Below are 17,524 nucleotides of genomic sequence, written 5' to 3'. Positions count from 1 at the left end.
GTAACGTGTTTGATAATTTATTTGTAAAGGTGCTTTTATCAAAAAATGCAGTGTTATAGTATTTGATAAATTTTTATATAAAAATTGTGTAAAATGACATTTATAATAGTTACTCTTTACCTTTTTTTATCATGATATTATGATATTTATATTTTTTTTATTCTATTATTTTCTCACAGGGATCATTTCTTCTACGTTATCCTTATTTTTTTTGGTGGAACCTCTGTACTTCTCTCTTCCACCGCTCACTCCCTTTCTCCCCCTTCTCTCTCTAACTCTCTATGCCAGATCCGAAGGAAGGCTGGGTTGCATCAACCGATTCGCAGAGGAAGGATGGACTCCGATTTCGGGACAGACCATCGGTGTTGGTAGCGAAGGCGTCGAGGTCATCCAGTTGAGATTTTTGGTGTCAGGCAGAAGGGTGCAAATCTAGCATTCTTTGTGCAACCCAGATTTTGACGAAGCCAGAAATCCGACGAAGAGGCCCCGAAATTCGACAAAGCCTAGAAATTCGACGAACGTCCCGCCGCTGCTGTCCTAGAAATCCAAACAAGCTCAAAAATTCAACGATGGAGAGCACGACCGAAGGAAAGAGGAAGAGAGGGCAGGATTGCCAATTTTGAAAAGTTCATTTAATGTTACTATGAAAAACGGTTTTTCAAAGCTAGGATTTGCAGCTTCCTGTTTTTGGCTTTTTTTCATCTAAAACTGTGAAAAAAAAAAACTGAATTTGAATGTTTACTACACACAAAAAAAGCTGCTTTTTTTTTATACCTGTTTTTTTATAAGTTAAGTAGTACCAAACTGGTACGTAATGTGGTGCTACAATTGGTTTAGGCAGTTAGGATAGCTATTAGCTTGTAAACTAAGGCATTGCAGCTATATAAGCTGGCATTCTTTGTAATTCTCTCAAGTCTTATACATTGAATACAAACAAAATACTTTTGTAAGCTTTCTCTCTATTTCGCTCCATCATCCTCTAGTTCTTAAACTTTCTGCAACTGTTATAGTTCATTTGTTCTGCATTGTTAACAGAATCAACTAATTCTTGTATGTGTATTAATTTTTTGTTTTCTCCCATACCTCAAAGTTTATAGAGTTTAGAGTTTTTTTTTTACAATGATCGATCAAAATATAAATATGCACCCATCAACTAAATATTATGCAATTACATTTATCACACAAAGTGTGATGGGAAGGATAAATATATGTTGCGTGATATATCACTAAAATTTACTTATGAAATTCAGGTTTTGAAAAGACCAAATATTTATGTTATTTGTTTTGAGGCATTAGTGGCTTCATGAGAAACGTGCTTTTTTTTTTTTTTCTTGGTTTTTTTTTTTTTTTTTGTGTGTTTGTTTAAACATGAGATCCATGCTTTCAAACTACCCATATACTTATGATAGTTACCAATTTTTATCTCGTCCAAGGCAGGCATATGATCATCTTCGGCAGAAAACTCTGCAGAAACTGTCTCGAATCTTAGGCCATCTCCAACCGAAGGGTCCAGAGGGTCAGAGGGTCGAAAATAGCCCTAAAACCGTCTCCAACTGAGGGCTAGGCCAGAGGGCTCGGGAATCTGGGAGGGCCCCACGGAATTTCAAAGGGCCAAAGGGCTAGCTGCTTTTGGCCAACCAGCCAACCCCGGGCTGGCTATTTTTTTTATAGTTTTCCTATTGCTGTCGGTTATAACCGACAGCATTAAAGAAGGAATTGAATTTTTTTTTTTATAGTTTTACTATTAGTGTCGGTTATAACCGACACTAATAGTTTGAAATATTTTTTAATATAATGGCTAGCCGAGTCAGCTAGCCGTTGGGTTTTTTTTTTTTTTTATTTTAAACATTTCTTTTCTTCTATAAATATGGTGAAGTTCTTTCAATTCTTCACTTCATTTGCAATATTTCCTTCTTCAATATTTTTCAATATTTCCTTCAATATATTTCTCAATATTTCCTTCAATATATTTTCCAATATTTCCTTCATCTGTAATATTTGTTTCAATTTTTCAATAATTTCCTTCAATATTTTTTCAATAATTTCCTTCATCTATAATATTTGTTTCAATTTTTCAATATTTCCTTCATCTATAATATTTCTTCACTTAATTTGCAATATTTCCTTCATCTATAATATTTGTTTCAATTTTTCAATAATTTCCTTCAATATTTTTTCAATAATTTCCTTCAATATTTCCTTCATTTTTTTCAAAAAAAATGGCCTCATCTGCAATGAAAGGTAGGGCTTGGACCCGAAAAGAAGATGAAACTCTTTGCAAGGCTTATAGATGGGTCTCAAAAAATAGTGTGAGGGGGATTTCTCAAACAAGTGAAGGTGTTTGGACTCGTGTGTCCAAAAAATACTTAGAGTTCTACGAAGGCACCATTCCACCGAATACCCGAAACCACGAAAGTTGTTATTCAAGATGGAAGAAACATCTTCATCCAAGTTTGAATAAATGGCATCAAGCACTATTAGCAGCAGCAAGTAGACATGAAAGCGGCGCCAATTACTATGACGAAGTTAGTGTTTTCACAGTTTATTTTAAATGTTTAATTATATTACATTTAATTTTTGTAATTATATGTCATTATATTACATTTAATTTCATGAATTAATTTCCTAAAATTTTTGTAATTATATTTTCTAGGTACGCCAAGCAGAGGAATTGTATATGGAGGTCAGCTCAAAACCCTTTCATTTTCACGGTTGTTGGGACATTTGTAAAGGGTGGGTGTTATTTGAAGATCCACCTCAACATAGAGTGGATCCTTTGGGAGCTGCATCCCCATCTGTAGATATGAATGAAGATGGATCTCCTACCATTCAACAAACAAGGGTAGAAAATCCGACTCCGTCCGAAAGTTCTTTACCTAGGGCTATGGAACGAAACAAGGCCCAAAGGTTGAGGGAAAAGGGCAAGGCAAATGTTGATTACGCCGCTCAACATGAAGTGGCGGCCTCATTGCGATTACTGGCGGAGCAAAATGCCCTTGAGGTGGAAGAAAGGAAGTGTAGACATGAAGAACAGGCCAAACAAATACAAGAAGAGATGGATGATAAGAATATGGAAAGGAACACTTCGAATTACACTCCAATGAGTAATGCCTATTTTGATAGGAAAAAAAAGGAAATTATGTCTCGACGGCAATTGTTTACTTCTGACTATACTCCTACAATGGCGGATGATGAAGATGATGTTGATTATGGATGTTAAATTTAAGTCGTTGTAATTTTTAAATTTAAGTTAATGTTGTTTTTAAATTTAATTTGTAGTTTTTAAATTTAATTTGTAGTTTTTAAATATAAGTTGTTGTTTTTAAATTTACGTTGTTGTAGTTTTTAAATTTAAATAATAAATTATGTTTGGCCCTATGGCCCTTTGGCCTTCGGTTGGAGACGGTTTTTTGTGACAGGGTTAAAACGAGCCCTCTGGCCCTCGGTTGGAGACGGATGCAAATATGGTCCTGTTGACACACCCCGTCCCGGAGGAGGGCATGCTGGCCGTCACGTGAGAGTGACGTAACCATTTACACAGTTCGGAAGCTTAAATATACAATTACTAAGATGAAACACCCGAGGGTGAGTCCTACTTTTGTGAATTCTGTCAGAACACCGTTGGATTCCTCGTGGCCACCAAAGCTCTGCAATCTAGAACCTGGAGGGGCGCAAAACAAAATTGAGTGGGTCAGTAAAACAAAGTCTTTCGAAAACCTTTTATTTAAAACATTTCTAACCCCTCACCGTAAAAACCTGTATACTTTCCCAGAAAATAGTATATATACATATATATATACGCAACATCAAACTCAACTCAATTTCATCAACATAATATCTCAATAATGACATGCCATGCCCAAAATATAATCAGAATGCATCAATATCAATCAGGTGAAATAATATATCAACCGGAGACCCTACAATGGTCCTATACGGCTGGTTCTAAAGCTCAACATCCCACTCAGCCGGAGTCACCACAGTGACCTATACGGCCCTGCCGGAGTCACCAACTATGACCTGTACGGCACTACACTGCACATCACTCGGAACTACGTATAGTAGTCTGTACGATGATAGGTGTAATAATACGCTCTAGTGCTTCTCTCATCAATCATCAGCGCGCATAACTAAGGTCACCCACTAGTCGGAATCACATCTAGTGATCTGTACGACTAGCATGTCGGAACCCTCACATGGTCTGTACGACATCCACCTACTTGGATCCAAGGCGAGCGTGCGGTGTGGTGAATAACAATATAAGCACTAACACCTAGGTGCAGCTTAAGAGCTTTCGATGCAATTAATATAAAATAACTCAGCTGAATAATAATAAAACTCACATGTGCGTCCACCGCGTCAATTCATATATATAAGCATCAATTATCAATCTAGGTATCTCAACAATTGCATGCATGGCAAATTAATTCATAACTTTCATATAAATACATTTTCTGGGAAAAATAGTTGTATATAGGTAATACGAAAACAAAACTGCCCACTCACCTGGAGTTCGCCCTACAACTCCCTAGCACAATACGCCAAGGCGTCATGACGATCGGCGCCTAAAACAATAATCAAATCCAACCTCAGAATTCATATCGATAGAATATATAACTTATATAAAATACGTCACTACGTAGTTCGATCCGGAAGATCTGCAACTCAGATTTCAAATCCATAACTTTCAGAGGTCCACAATATACCTCTAGGACAACCTCCTAAAATTTCATCACCATCCAACGGTCGGATCTCCGTCAATTTCCAAAACTAAGTGACGGTTAACATTTTATTTTATGAACTTACAATTCCAATTCCGGAAGATCCGTAACTCGGATTCCCAATCCGTAAGTTCCTATAATCCTCAAATATTACGTATTACAACGTATCAAAGTTTGGTGACGATCCAACGGTCGGATCGTCAATTCACATTTTCACCTATATGCAAAATAACCATAAAACGTTATTTAAAGCACCTAACCAACAATTCGTAATAACTTTCTCATACGGTGCTCAATTTGGGTATATAAATATACCACAGTGATCTACTCGACGTCACGGACGTCGACATATTTTTAGAAAAAAATTTTGAGCCAGCACGCGCCCCCACGCGCCAGAACAAGCACGGGGACAAGCGCATCATCCCCAACCTTGGTTCGCCGGACTGGTTTTTCCGGCGGCCATTTTCCGGCGAGTTTTAAAACTCTTCGTTCTCCTTCGTTTTTCACCCATTTTCTTCGTATTTTATATCAAATTGAAGCCCCAAACATGAAGAATCACGATAGTCTAGTTTAAGGCTCTAAAAATCAAGAAATCGCACCGGAAAATTCCCAAGAATTTCGGCCAAAATGGAACCACGTGATCCCGACGTCCAAATCCTTCAAACGAAGCACTCCGAGCCTCCTTAGGACTTCGCTAAGCTCACTACAAGCTTAGAATTCCCTGAAACACGACATTTTACGTGTGCATGAACAGTAACTCAAAAATGGAGGTTCGGGTTCCACATGATTTCGAGGGTTTCACTTCCTAAAACTAGCACCAATGAACTCAGAACGTCGAAAGGATGAAGATGCATACCTTGGTTGCCTCGATCCGTCGAGTTTTTGGAGGATTTGGGTGTGTGCCGTACGTTTTGGGTGTGTGTGTGTGAGAGATCGTGAGGGAGAGAGACAGAGAAGACACGGGGAAGGAGAAGTAGAGAGAGGTCCTTTTTGTGGTCCAAACTAATCCACACCATCCATTTTCATCCTAACCATACATAACAAAAATCAAACTTTCAATATTATCCAACTTACTAATATATTTCTTTTATCCTTGCATAATATTTGAACCAATAAAATCTCACACACACGTACCTTAGAACGTCAAGGGCATTTCTGCCATTTCACATTCCCGTCAAAAGTACTTCCGGGACGGGCTGTGACACCTGTACTGTTCATTAAAATATTAATATCTTGAGGAATCTTGGAGGGCCAGAGGGCTAAAACGAGCCATCTGGCCAGCCCTCGGTTAGAGATGACATTAATGACGCGCACCAAGCAACGCGAGGATTGCTTGCACGGAGGGAAGACTTTCACCGGCCACATCCCCTGTATTCTCGTTGGACTGCTTGCCCCCGTGAACCGACATAGTCTGCTGCCACCTAGTCTCCATTGATACATGTAGTTCACAAGTGTAAATATGAACAAGTTTAGTGCCTGAGTATTACCAATTCAAAAAACACACATTTAAGTTCCCCTATTGATCTTAAAAATTGAACTCTGAACATCAAAAGTCATGTAAGATGAAGAGAAAAACTTTGCTGACGTTCTTTTTTGTCACGCTAAAAAAGATACCAATACAATAGGGCATACAACTAGGAAAAAAAAATAAAATATATATATATATATATCTAAATGTGCATTTTTGGTCAACAATTTATTAACAATTATCACATTACTATGTATTACAATTTATTCACATTCTTTTTCTTCGCTTGTAAGTGAGGTTTTGAATTTGATTCTCGTCCATGGTGAATTTGAACTAAATGGCTAACTCATGCATAAAAAATAAAAATAAAAGATAAGTTGTAAAATACCATAGTTTTGAGGTACTGTTTTTATTTAAGGTAATCCTAGAGAAACTAAATTTGTAGACAATATTTTGAAAATTAAATGATATAAAGTTAATTATTGATTTATTACTTAAACGTTGATAAACGTCTTTTATTTATGAGTAATGTGGAGAGATCAAATTTTTAAACCAATTTTGCAAATCAAATGATGTGTTACCAACAAAAAATAAACACATTAATGAACACGTAAATAATAATCTAATCATCTTCAATCATATTATTTAGTTTGAAATTTTAACATGAATAGCATTACCCTTCATTTATATTTTCTCTTTTGGCGGGTAAGTCCAAGATCCTAACTGTCATGCAGCAGGAAGCCTCTGTCCACAAAAATTTCCCGGGAAAAAAAATAAATAAAAGGCGAAAATATAAAAAGCCAAAATTACAAATAAAACAAAGAAACCCAGATTCAGTCAGATTCTGAAAAATATTCATTATCAGAACCTTTCCACTTCCTTCACGCCTCTAACCTTGTCACCCCCAAATTCAAAACCCTAATTCCCATTTCCAATTTTGTTGGATCCAATTCTTTCCAATTCGGTCGGAACCCCGATCCGACAGCCTGAGAAGTACCTGAACAGGAACCAAAAAAAAAATGAGCAATTTGAGAACCACGTGTAGGCCGCACACGGTCTTCACCTCCTTCGTGTATTGCAGACACCAAGCTCGCTTCAGCTCTAGGGTTTCGTTTCGAAACCCTAATTGCAGCCCTCGCTTTCCGCCGGTGTCCGATTTCGCGAGATTGAATTGGGGCGGGTCGTGGTTCCGGGTCAATCAGAGACGGAGCGTGATTCGGGCTTCCAGTTGGGACCACCCTAAATCTCCCTACGAAACTCTTGGTAATTAAATTAAGCTTTACTCTTTGGTTTTGTAAATTCTGGAATTTGTAACGTTTTCACTGATTTTGACTTTTTGGTTTTTGAATTTTTGTTTTTGTTTTTTGAAACGCAGAATTAGAGAGGGACGCTGACGATGACCAGATAAAGATTGCTTACAGACGGCTGGCCAAGTTTTATCATCCGGATGGTTTGTTCCCTTGTCTTGTTTCCAAATGCTTTTCCAAGTTTTCGATTTCATGTCTGTGAAATTGTGAATTGCTACTTTGGTAGTGGCGACTGTTATCACAAATTATATGTGTAAACAATTATTGCTTTAATATGGCGAAACACGGCAACCCTTTTGTAAAAGCTTTGTTAATTTCAACTTGAAGAAATCTTTTGCAATTTGTGTGCAACAGAGCTATTGTGCAAAAGGGCCCTATGGCATTGGGAGTTGTTTTTATTCCTAGCAGCCCCGTTTGGTGTGTACTATGTAGAATTGGAATTGGATGACTAGCTAGAGTAAGAAACGAAGGTCGACTGCCAAATTTTGTCTAAGCTGAAGGAGGGATAAGTTTTCTGACTAATCTATGTAATTCATTCAACTTGGACAAAATTTCGAAGTTGCCCTCCATGTCTTCCCTCAATATACCTCGAATCCAATTCTAGGTGGCCTAATTTTCGTGTCAAGTTTTTTAAACTGATAGCAGACGTTGCTTTTCACCTTTCATTGCGTATTAGGTTGCAGCATGTATTGGTTTCTACCTTTAAAAGTTAGATCATCAGTAAATGTGCTCTTGACAATATTTTGTGCTGTTTTCTTTTGTGTATTGTTTTTGCTTGAAAGTTGAAAATTGGAGTTGATCTAGTTTTCTTTCCTTTTTCAAGTTTACGATGGTAGAGGGACTCTAGAGGAGGGGGAAACAGCTGAAGCTAGATTTATTAAGATTCAAGCTGCTTATGAGTTGCTCATGGATGACGAGAAGAGGGGACAATATGATAGGGATAACCGACTCAACCCAATGAAAGTAAGATTTGAAGTTTGCATATAAGTTGCTTTATACTTTCTTGCTTATTGTTTTTAGGATAGATATAGGAAAATGTAGAATAGATTCATGAGTTGCATTAATCAGACCGGCTCATATTTTAGTTGTTTTTTAACGATTTCTTTGTGTGCACAATTGTATCAGGCATCTCAGGCATGGATGGAATGGCTAATTAAAAAGCGAAAAGCTTTTGATCAGCGAGGTGATATGGCAATAGCAGCTTGGCAAGAGCAACAGCAGCGTGAGATGAATATTCGCGCGCGTCGACTTTCTCGTTCCAAGGTATAGAATCATTCTCTTAGTACACGAATCAGCTGTTAAACATAGTTTCTGTAGTTCAGAAATAAAAATGAAAGTTCTCCATTCTACCTGTTTGATAAATACCGCAAGCCCAGCCTTTTCCAGGATGCAAAAAAACATAAACGGGAACCATATTTTCTATTTGTCTCTCATCATTACTGATCAAACACTATTCAGAATCTCGTGCTCGTCTCTATGATCTTATTGTTAGAAACTCGGATAAAGCTATCGTGTCTTTGTTTCGGCTGCATTTCTCTGTAACTGATTTCCTAAGGTCCGATGTATTCGGCATCCAGGTTGACCCAGATGAAGAGAAGAGAATCCTGGCAAGAGAAAAAAAGGCCTCGGCAGAGTATTTCTCCAGTACCCTCAAGCGACACACGCTAGTCTTAAAGAAAAGGGACCTAATGCGAAGGAAAGCAGAGGAAGACAAGAAAAAGCTCATCGGTCAGCTTTTAGCCGCAGAGGGACTTGAGCTCGACACAGAGGATGAAGAAAAACGGTAGAGCAAGACTTACTCTTCGGCTTCTGACATGGTAATTTGTATTACAGAATACACTTTGTAATCGCCACTGAAGACAAATCCGTCCATCCGTCTATTCTACGAGAGAAAATCAATCTGTATATATCTTTCGTTGAAGAAATTTATAGAAATTAACGAGAAATTACCCTGTAATTATATTAGTGCATCCGTTCTCGTGCGCCTTCAAAGGTTCTCAACAGGTTTCTGCATACAGTGCCAATGGCTAGTTCAGATCTGTTTCAACAAACCATTGCTTGAAATAAGAAAGATAATAAGAGCTTGAGCTTTATTAACCAGAACATTGCAGTTCCTCGAAATAAGGGAGACAATTACTTCTTTATCTCCCCTTAAAAGTTACGTGTGTTACAAGTAATTTGATTGCTTTCAAGAGAAAACTTGGTTTAGAATCTTTTGCTCGAACATAGTACGCGGACATAAAACAGCTACGTTCTTCGTTAAGCATAAGAAAGCTTGGGTGAATCTTGAACATAATGGGAACTGTATGTTGCACTGATCCTCTGCCAGGTGAAATCGATACTCATCATAGATCAGGATTCTCGATATACGCTGAATGTCTTCCCACAATAAGTTCAACTAGTGGACACTCTACATCAACAACACCCGGAGATTGGTTTCGGCGAACTGATATCTTTTCATTACTTCTGACGACTACAACCTCTTCCTTGCGGGTTGAAAGTTCATTCGCTACAACCATATGCACCTTGTACTTCTTAAGAGCCATATCAGCCTTCTCTAAAAGAATCTTTGAATCCGTCTCTAGCTGTTTATGCAAGCATGTCAAAGGTTTTTAGTCCAAAAAAGTAATTCTGCATCACGTAACCTGTAAAACTTTATTAGCTGATAAAAATCAAGTGACAAAGCTAAGGGGTACGGTATTGATGTTAGATACATATGACTGCACCATGCATGTCGAGGAAGATTCTGTGAGACAGAAGACATAATGGACAACTATCGACGCAAGTCTGATGTCACAGAAGAACAGATTAGAAATCTGTTAAATGAAAAGCCTCCAACAGAAATATCTAAGTGATCTTCAGGTTACCGTTACCCAGCCACATCCACAACCCTTGACAAAAGATCATCATATAGATAGTCTATGGATACAAGTAAAGAAAAGGCAAATTTTCATCCACTAAAGTGCAGCAACGGAACTAACAAATAGTATATTTATGGATAGGATACTAACTAGAAATAAGCAGAAGCTTCAAATCTGACCTTAAATGATATACAGAAGGCCCTTGGCGCCCAGTCTTTCCTCAGCACTAAGAGCATCTTTGGCACCTGAACTAGTCGCATGTCCAATGGACCAGATCCCGACTGAATTTTGTGTTCTGCCTGCACAATCATGCTTTGCTAAGAAAATGGCGCAGCTTATGCTTATTCTTAAATGCGACTTAGACATGATACAAGATTAAAACTTGAAAACGAGTAATCTCCTTATAATAGTTTTTCACTTAAAGAAGGTATTAAACATCCAAGATTCATATGTATTCCCACAAATTTATGGGACTTCGGATCTTACATATGCCTCCAGGACCTTGCAAAGGACTGCTTATGTCATCCGATGCTGGGGATTCATGTACAAGTATTTAAAGAAATGCCAACAATCTTTCAAAGAACATAATCAAGCATTTTCTACACAATTCAAGACTGATGAGGTCAAAACCAAGTTCTCTAGCTATTTTCAGAAGGGATAGCTTTTGTTATCTGTCTATTGAGTTACAGAATGAAGCCAGAGAATGTAGTAAAGGCACTCCATAACTTTTCAAAAAATTCAACCATTACCATGCTTTTCCACGGAACATAAAAGTCAGACACTGCAGCTGCAAGATAAAGAATTGCATGTGGCCCGAGACTTCTTATTGAAAATGCAATCATCTGCAACATCTGCTCAAAATGCAAAGACAGATGTCAAGCATAGGATAATAAATTTTATATTTAGAACAACCAGACACTTAGTGAAACACAATGGAGACAGGCTACAACATTGTGTTTAAGCAGTGAGTTAATAACCAACTGAAGCGAACCTGAAGATACTCGAATATGGTTGTGAAAGGAAGTTTCAACAAGAGGCCTCCTGTTACTGCCTGCAACAAACAATCCCCACATACAACCCATTGTTAGATTGAACTATTAGAGACAGAGAAACGGTCAAAATACAGAATACGTAAAGGAAGTAAAAATATGGAATAAGTGGTCGTACAGCATGAGTTTTAGTGATGGCATTCCTCACTACTTCTGAATATGACTGGCACACTGGAACAGAAAACAAAATTCAGTTATCTCAACAGGAACCGTCAAAGAATTATACACTATGAAGTCAGATTTGACTTTTGACATCACCACAAAGCTGCTAAAAATAAAACTTCAATAATTCCTGTTTCACATCCCCCCAAAACCCAATCATCAACCACAAAACAAACTCCGATACTTACACTCCACATTCAAATCTTATAAATAGCATAGGCATCTAAATATTTTAGTTACTCACAAATGGAAACACCAATGTAGCTGACAAGAAGAAAGTTTGGCATCTCTATTACTAATGTAGATAAACACAGCTCGATTTTCCTCTGATAATTGAGTTCTCTCTTTTCCCTCAAGAACAGCAATCTGAACCAGCTAATGACCCTCAAAAGCTAGAGTCTTCAAGGCTTAATTACTTTAACCTTTTCGGATATAACCTTCCAGCCTGCTTTTGAAGCTGAGTTCAATCAGCTTACTCTATGATACTAGACCAATAACAGACTCTCTTCTTTTGGGTAGCTTCACTCATGTAAGTGTTTTAATGACTTAGCACATGCGCATGTATACCTAGGCATTTTGATCAAGCCACTTGCATCTTATGGAACCTGAACCTGCACGTTGTGGTTCGTTCTAATTCCCATTGTCAAGAATGAACCTATACTCCTCAAAAGCTACGAGCTGTCAAGGAGGGAAAAGCTTATTACTTGCCCTTAAGGATTGTAAGACACTCATTGTTAACTAGGCCATAAATATTACATATTCGAGTAATGTAATTACATCTCCATTGAAAAATGACTCTGTTTCTATCTCTTACCTTTTCTCAAGGTAGAAGTAATTTATTGCTAATGTACTGGTATTCAAGAAGTTAAGTACCATTCTTGATCCATAAACTAGAGAGAAGGGAACATAAGTTTCTCTTTCGTCATCCATGTGCATTTTTGTTCAACATAGAAAAAGAAAAACACATATAATCAATCTGCAGACAATAACTACAAACCTTTAATATTTGAGTCATCCGTACATTCAAAACTTTCAAGCAAAGGATCATCGGGAAGAGATGTGCAATATGGCTGGCAACTGCCCCTGCATAACATTGTGGATAATCCAAATAGTTTAGTAATAATTCTCTTCTATTGTGTAAAATTGTTGAAATGACTAAATGATATTTAAATGCTAGAATCAGAAGTTACCTTCGGTATAGAAAGATAACAGCATAACCTGCCTTCAAAAAGTACCTGCAATGTTATCAGACAAGTCTAATCCATACGTCCATATTACCAAAGATGGCATATTTATTGATTTGTAAGATGATGTACTCTGTGGATGCTGCTCCTCTGTGACCTGAGCTGAAGTTGTCAATGTAGCGAACACATTGTTGCTCCAGAGGAACCGTAGTGCCACCTGATGTCACACACACAACCCTCCTAACTTCTCCACTTCCTACATCACATTTCAAATGGATCAAAATCCACTTAATCTATCACCCAGGAAAGAAATGACAAATACAATGCGCGACAAATCAAAAGGTAGACATACCGGAAGGTACTGAATTCTTCTTCACAAATTCCTCAAGTTTTCCACTGATATCATCGCTGTCCTTCAAAGGAGGAGCTGAGTCAAAAAATGACTTGATTTCGGCATCCAGGATTTCCTTTTGAACTTCCAACCCATTTGTTAGAGCCATTTGAGATTGCCCTACATCCAATTCCTTGTCAAACCCCGCAAAATATATCTCAATTTTCACATAAACATAATTAATAACCACATATAAGTAGGAAAACGACTAAAAGATCAGATTTTCATCATGGAAGAAATGAAACCCATTATTTCAGATAAATCTTACCACACAAAGTAAAAAACCCCAAGGATCATGAGGTAAAGGTGAATGTAAAATGGGGAACAAATATTCTTCAAATTCCAAAAACACATATATGTATGCTGGGACACGAAATTCATTACAAATCAGGAAAAATAAATAAACAAATTAGTGATGAAATTCCACAAATATATTTGAATTGAGAAGAAATTCAAAATCCAAATGCAGAGCAATGATCCCAATTGGAAAATTTTCCCAAAAGAAAAACTACCTGGAGTGAGAGAGCTGAGAGCAGCTGATGAGAATCGAAGTGGGTTTGTCTTTCGATTCGGCGATTCAAACTTCTGGGAAGAATCGAAGGATGAAGCGTTTCGTAGCCCTTGATTCCCGCGAAAATATTATAATCGATGAATATCAACGGCTAAAGACGTGACTGTGAACGGTGAAGTATGAAGATCCCATCAAAGTTTGGCCCCACCGACTCTATTTCGGCAGTCCAACTTGGTAGGCGGCTAAATACAAAGGAGGCAGATTGTCTGCCCTCCTTTTAGGTCACATCCTCACTTATTTATATGATAATGGTTAAGTCACGACAATATTTTATATTCTTATTACTTTTTATTTTATTATATCTGTAAAAAAATTAATATAAAATGTTAACGTGATTTAACTATGGCCGCACAAAATAAGAGGGAATAAGAAGAGCACCCAAATAGGAGGACAGACAATCTACCTCCAAGTACAAAAGGAAATGGGTTGAGGCCAAATTTTTAAACATATTTTTACACCACGTAATTTGACGGTTGATAACTAGGCATTATTTTTTATTATTTAAAAAAAAATTTAACCATCAAGTGTGATGAAAATTAAATAAATATTAAACAAAATCAAAATCACATACAACAACAACAACAAAGCTTTTCTTTTCCATAAAGTGAGGTCGGTTATATAAATCCTAGAACGTCATTGCGCTCGGTTCTGTGTCACATATTTCGTTAGATCCAAGTCATCTAAATCTTTTCTTAGAGTCTCTTCCAAAATCTTCTTAACTCTTCCTCTACCCTTTTGGTCTTGTATTTTCTTAGAGTCTCTTTCAAAGTCTCTTTCAAAGTCTTCCTAAAATTTCATCTACCCCTTTGGTCCAAAACCTCTTTCATGTGATTGCATCTTCTAACTGGAGCGCCACTAGGCCTTTGTTTCACATGTTCAAATCATCGTAACCGATTTTTTCTCATCTTTCCTACAATTTCAATTACTCCTAGTTTACCTAGGATATCCTTATTCATAATCTTATCATTTCTCGTGTGCCCACACATCTAACGAAGCATTCTCATCTCCACTTCACCCATTTTATATACGTATTGATGCTTCATCGCCCAACATTCCATATCATAAAGCATTGCCGGCCATAAAAAATAAAAATTAAAGTGGGAAGATATTGGTAATTTTCCTAAGTTTGAGTCCTTATTTTAAAAGGAAAACTAATGAAATTAGCTTGAAAATTTTGAAATTTAACGATAAAGACAAAATAAAGGGTAAAGTGAATAGTACCAGTATTTATTTTTTAGTGTCAAAATATGATTTTTCGTTAGAGTAAACAGTATCATGAGCTTTTCGTTAAAGTTCCCTATTTTAAAATGAAATGTCTTACTTTGACTGGAGTACGAAGGGGGGGCGGAGGGCACGGACTGGGCCCAAAACAGGAAGAACTGGACCAAATCCGCTTGAAAATGAAACAAAACGGCCAGGAAGGTTGATAAAAATTTGAAATTAAAACCGGACCTATCTTGGCCTGTTCGGACCGGACCCTACTGGTCCTCAGGTCCAGCCTGAATTTTCACATGTTCTCTTCAAACTCTGTATCAAGCAGGAAATACACTAAGTAGGTGAACCTAAAAAATGGAATTTGTAGGTGCAGCGCCAAATCTTTGTTTGGTTCCATGGAATCCAATTCCGGGTGCAATTATTTGAGGTTATAGTTGTAGAAGCGAGCATTGCATTCCAAATCCAATTCCAAATGTGCCCAATTAATACCACAAATCTCAAATTTCCAAATTTCATTGGACTGATCGTGGGAAGCAAATACATTCACTGGAAATTCTTCCGACGTCATCGGCGATTGCAAGCGTCGAGCAAGCTAAGTCTAAAAAAGGTATGGTCTTCAGTTACTGCCTCAAGCCCTAATAAAATCCGATGGAAATTGAAATTGATTGGATGTTAAGATATGAGAAAGATTAAGGACAACGAAAATTAAGGAGTACCTAAGCGAAATTGGGAGAAAATCGGCGGAAGAATAAGGAATTGTGAAACTTTGTTGATTGGCGGATGGGTTTCAGTTAATGTCTGTGATAGTGTGATTCGATTCGAGTCTTGAGAGAGAGATACTGAGTGACTGAGATGTGGGTTGTGGGAGATTTAATCAACAGTGGAGATTAATTTCCACATATTTGAAAGTGGATACGGTTGGATCGGGAGGCCATTTCTTTAGCAATTTGGACCTCCCCACCCAGTTCTGTTTCAAATTTTAAAAAATTGGACCCGTCTTATACCCATCCTGAACCGCTTGAATCCTCCCCATCTGGGGGTCAATGCCTTCGTTTGCTCATCCCGAAGTTTGGTTGTTATATTTTTAAGAATGTATAACTCATAGGGTGCGTTTGTTACACCGGAATGTCTCGGACTGGACTAGCTGCAGGGACTAAGCTGGATTGGCTTAGAGTAGAATAAACTGTACTAGCTTACTGAAGCGTTTGATGCAGTGTCGGACTAAAAATAAGGATAATAACAAACTACAATATTATATATTTTTAATTCATATCTAATAATATTATATTAATTAATTATACCTTTTATTCTAATAATACCCTCCCTCTCTCTGGAAGCCTTCAGCTTTTTCTCCCTCTTTATCACCCTTGTTCTCTCTATCCCATGCTTTCCTTCCATCCCCTATTTTTTCCGATTAACTGCCAAATTGTTTTCTGCAAAACAAAGAATCAAGCTTGGTTTTTTGGGTTTTGTTCGGTGCAAAATTCGAACTGGAGAGAGCTTTCTAAGTCTATGGATTCAATCGGAGCCGCAAGTGTGTGGAGCGGTGGAACGGGCCTGCAACGATGTCTGGCGAGCTGACCGGCGACGAGTCGGGTTTGTGGAGTCAAGGAAGTGAGAGACGGCGATGGCTTGGATTTCTTGGATCCGTTTCTGTCAAACCCAATATTGTAGATTTGGAGATCCTCTGAGATGGAGAAGAGGGAGGAGGAGAGAAACGAAGCAAGCAACACGGGGTGAAGCCTGAGGCGAAGAACAGAAACGGAGGTGAAGCGAAGAACAGAAACACGACGTGAAGCAAGAACAGAAACGGGACTACGAATCCCCTCGTTTTTGGTGGCTCTCGCTAAGCCCACCTAGCGAAGGATTTAGTCGGCACGAGTCCGGCTTAATCCCATTAAACAAAATCCCAATTTACACCAAACACAAGACTACTAATTCTAGCTAAGTAGTGTAGTCCAGTGAAACTTAATCCTGCCAAACAAGCGCGCCCATAAGGTAGTACATAAGATAGCACAAAATTTATTCAAAAACTCAAACGTAAACATCATAAACTAAAATGCCATATAAACTTATACACCTTTATCAACATAAAATATCATCCAACTATAGATTGGAGGGTCTCCAATGACTCTATTTTGTAGTCATCTTCACTTTGAATTACATAGAAGCGATTCTTTTTCCAAGCTGCGAAGGCAACTTATTGATCCTCGTATACCTGATCAACCTTTTTTAGTCCGTTTTAGGAAACCCAATAATTATTCTTACGAAAGGCAACTTATTAGAAGAGAAGTGAGATGTTGAAATGTGTGGAATGATCTTGAATATAAGTCATATGTTGAAATGTGTGGAATGATCATGAATATAAGTCATATGCAACTAATTATATCATGGAAATTGAGAAAAAAGAAAGAATGTGAGAGTTTTTATTTATTTTGACTAAGGTTATAAAAAATGCTAAGAGCTAGTCGGGCGGTCGGCTGGCGCCTAGTCCCTAGGCGGCTAGGCAAGCGCCTAGGCAGCCAAGGCAATCACCTAGGCAGCCAAGGCAAGCACCTAGGTCGCCTAGGCGGAGTTAGATAAATTTCTTGTATA

General features: G+C 37.8%; 3 protein-coding genes across 6 annotated transcripts; 2 read left to right on the top strand and 1 right to left on the bottom strand.

Annotated features, from left to right (window-relative positions):
* The first annotated feature begins 2,110 nt into the window (after positions 1 to 2,110).
* On the top strand, positions 2,111 to 3,220 carry LOC139197942 (uncharacterized). Its single transcript, XM_070826043.1, has 2 exons — positions 2,111 to 2,525; positions 2,654 to 3,220. Exons 1-2 carry the CDS (start codon positions 2,220 to 2,222, stop codon positions 3,218 to 3,220), a joined length of 873 nt encoding a protein of 290 aa, XP_070682144.1. The 5' UTR covers positions 2,111 to 2,219.
* A 3,783-nt stretch (positions 3,221 to 7,003) lies between these two features.
* Positions 7,004 to 9,453, top strand: LOC103421293 (uncharacterized). The gene is made up of 5 exons (XM_008359320.4): positions 7,004 to 7,452; positions 7,565 to 7,639; positions 8,320 to 8,459; positions 8,622 to 8,759; positions 9,074 to 9,453. The coding sequence occupies exons 1-5, from the start codon at positions 7,209 to 7,211 to the stop codon at positions 9,281 to 9,283; spliced, it is 807 nt and encodes a 268-aa protein (XP_008357542.2). The 5' UTR covers positions 7,004 to 7,208; the 3' UTR covers positions 9,284 to 9,453.
* A 114-nt stretch (positions 9,454 to 9,567) lies between these two features.
* Positions 9,568 to 13,926, bottom strand: LOC103421294 (phosphopantothenate--cysteine ligase 2-like). 4 transcript variants are annotated; one of them, XM_017328362.3, is made up of 11 exons: positions 13,656 to 13,869; positions 13,412 to 13,506; positions 13,105 to 13,263; positions 12,885 to 13,008; positions 12,759 to 12,803; positions 12,566 to 12,651; positions 11,525 to 11,577; positions 11,349 to 11,408; positions 11,107 to 11,208; positions 10,537 to 10,656; positions 9,568 to 10,081 (listed from the first exon to the last, which is right to left on the bottom strand). In XM_017328362.3, the coding sequence occupies exons 3-11, from the start codon at positions 13,250 to 13,252 to the stop codon at positions 9,842 to 9,844; spliced, it is 978 nt and encodes a 325-aa protein (XP_017183851.3). In that variant the 5' UTR covers positions 13,253 to 13,263; positions 13,412 to 13,506; positions 13,656 to 13,869; the 3' UTR covers positions 9,568 to 9,841. The 4 variants fall into 4 exon arrangements, with proteins under 4 accessions (XP_017183851.3, XP_070683313.1, XP_008357543.3 ...); XM_070827212.1 differs by having other exon boundaries at positions 13,105 to 13,276; positions 13,656 to 13,780; XM_008359321.4 differs by lacking the exon at positions 13,412 to 13,506 and having other exon boundaries at positions 13,656 to 13,926.
* Between the last annotated feature and the right edge of the window lie 3,598 nt (positions 13,927 to 17,524).

This window comes from Malus domestica, chromosome 08 (assembly GCF_042453785.1).
Source record: "Malus domestica chromosome 08, GDT2T_hap1".
In the NCBI taxonomy this organism is placed as follows: domain Eukaryota; kingdom Viridiplantae; phylum Streptophyta; class Magnoliopsida; order Rosales; family Rosaceae; genus Malus; species Malus domestica.
Note: the sequence above shows the minus strand (reverse complement) of the source record. Positions and strands in the feature narration are given on the sequence as shown.

Excerpts from the sequence above, each read along its gene's own strand:
- LOC139197942 (XM_070826043.1), top strand. The coding sequence starts at position 2,220 with ATGGCCTCATCTGCAATGAAAGGTAGGGCTTGGACCCGAAAAGAAGAT. Across the intron at positions 2,526-2,653 it reads GCGCCAATTACTATGACGAA|GTACGCCAAGCAGAGGAATT; the intron begins GTTAGTGTTTTC and ends TATATTTTCTAG.
- LOC103421293 (XM_008359320.4), top strand. The coding sequence starts at position 7,209 with ATGAGCAATTTGAGAACCACGTGTAGGCCGCACACGGTCTTCACCTCC. Across the intron at positions 8,460-8,621 it reads ACCGACTCAACCCAATGAAA|GCATCTCAGGCATGGATGGA; the intron begins GTAAGATTTGAA and ends CAATTGTATCAG. Across the intron at positions 8,760-9,073 it reads GTCGACTTTCTCGTTCCAAG|GTTGACCCAGATGAAGAGAA; the intron begins GTATAGAATCAT and ends TTCGGCATCCAG.
- LOC103421294 (XM_008359321.4), bottom strand. The coding sequence starts at position 13,252 with ATGGCTCTAACAAATGGGTTGGAAGTTCAAAAGGAAATCCTGGATGCC. Across the intron at positions 11,409-11,524 it reads CCATCACTAAAACTCATGCT|GCAGTAACAGGAGGCCTCTT; the intron begins GTACGACCACTT and ends TGTTTGTTGCAG. Across the intron at positions 11,209-11,348 it reads CCATATTCGAGTATCTTCAG|ATGTTGCAGATGATTGCATT; the intron begins GTTCGCTTCAGT and ends CATTTTGAGCAG.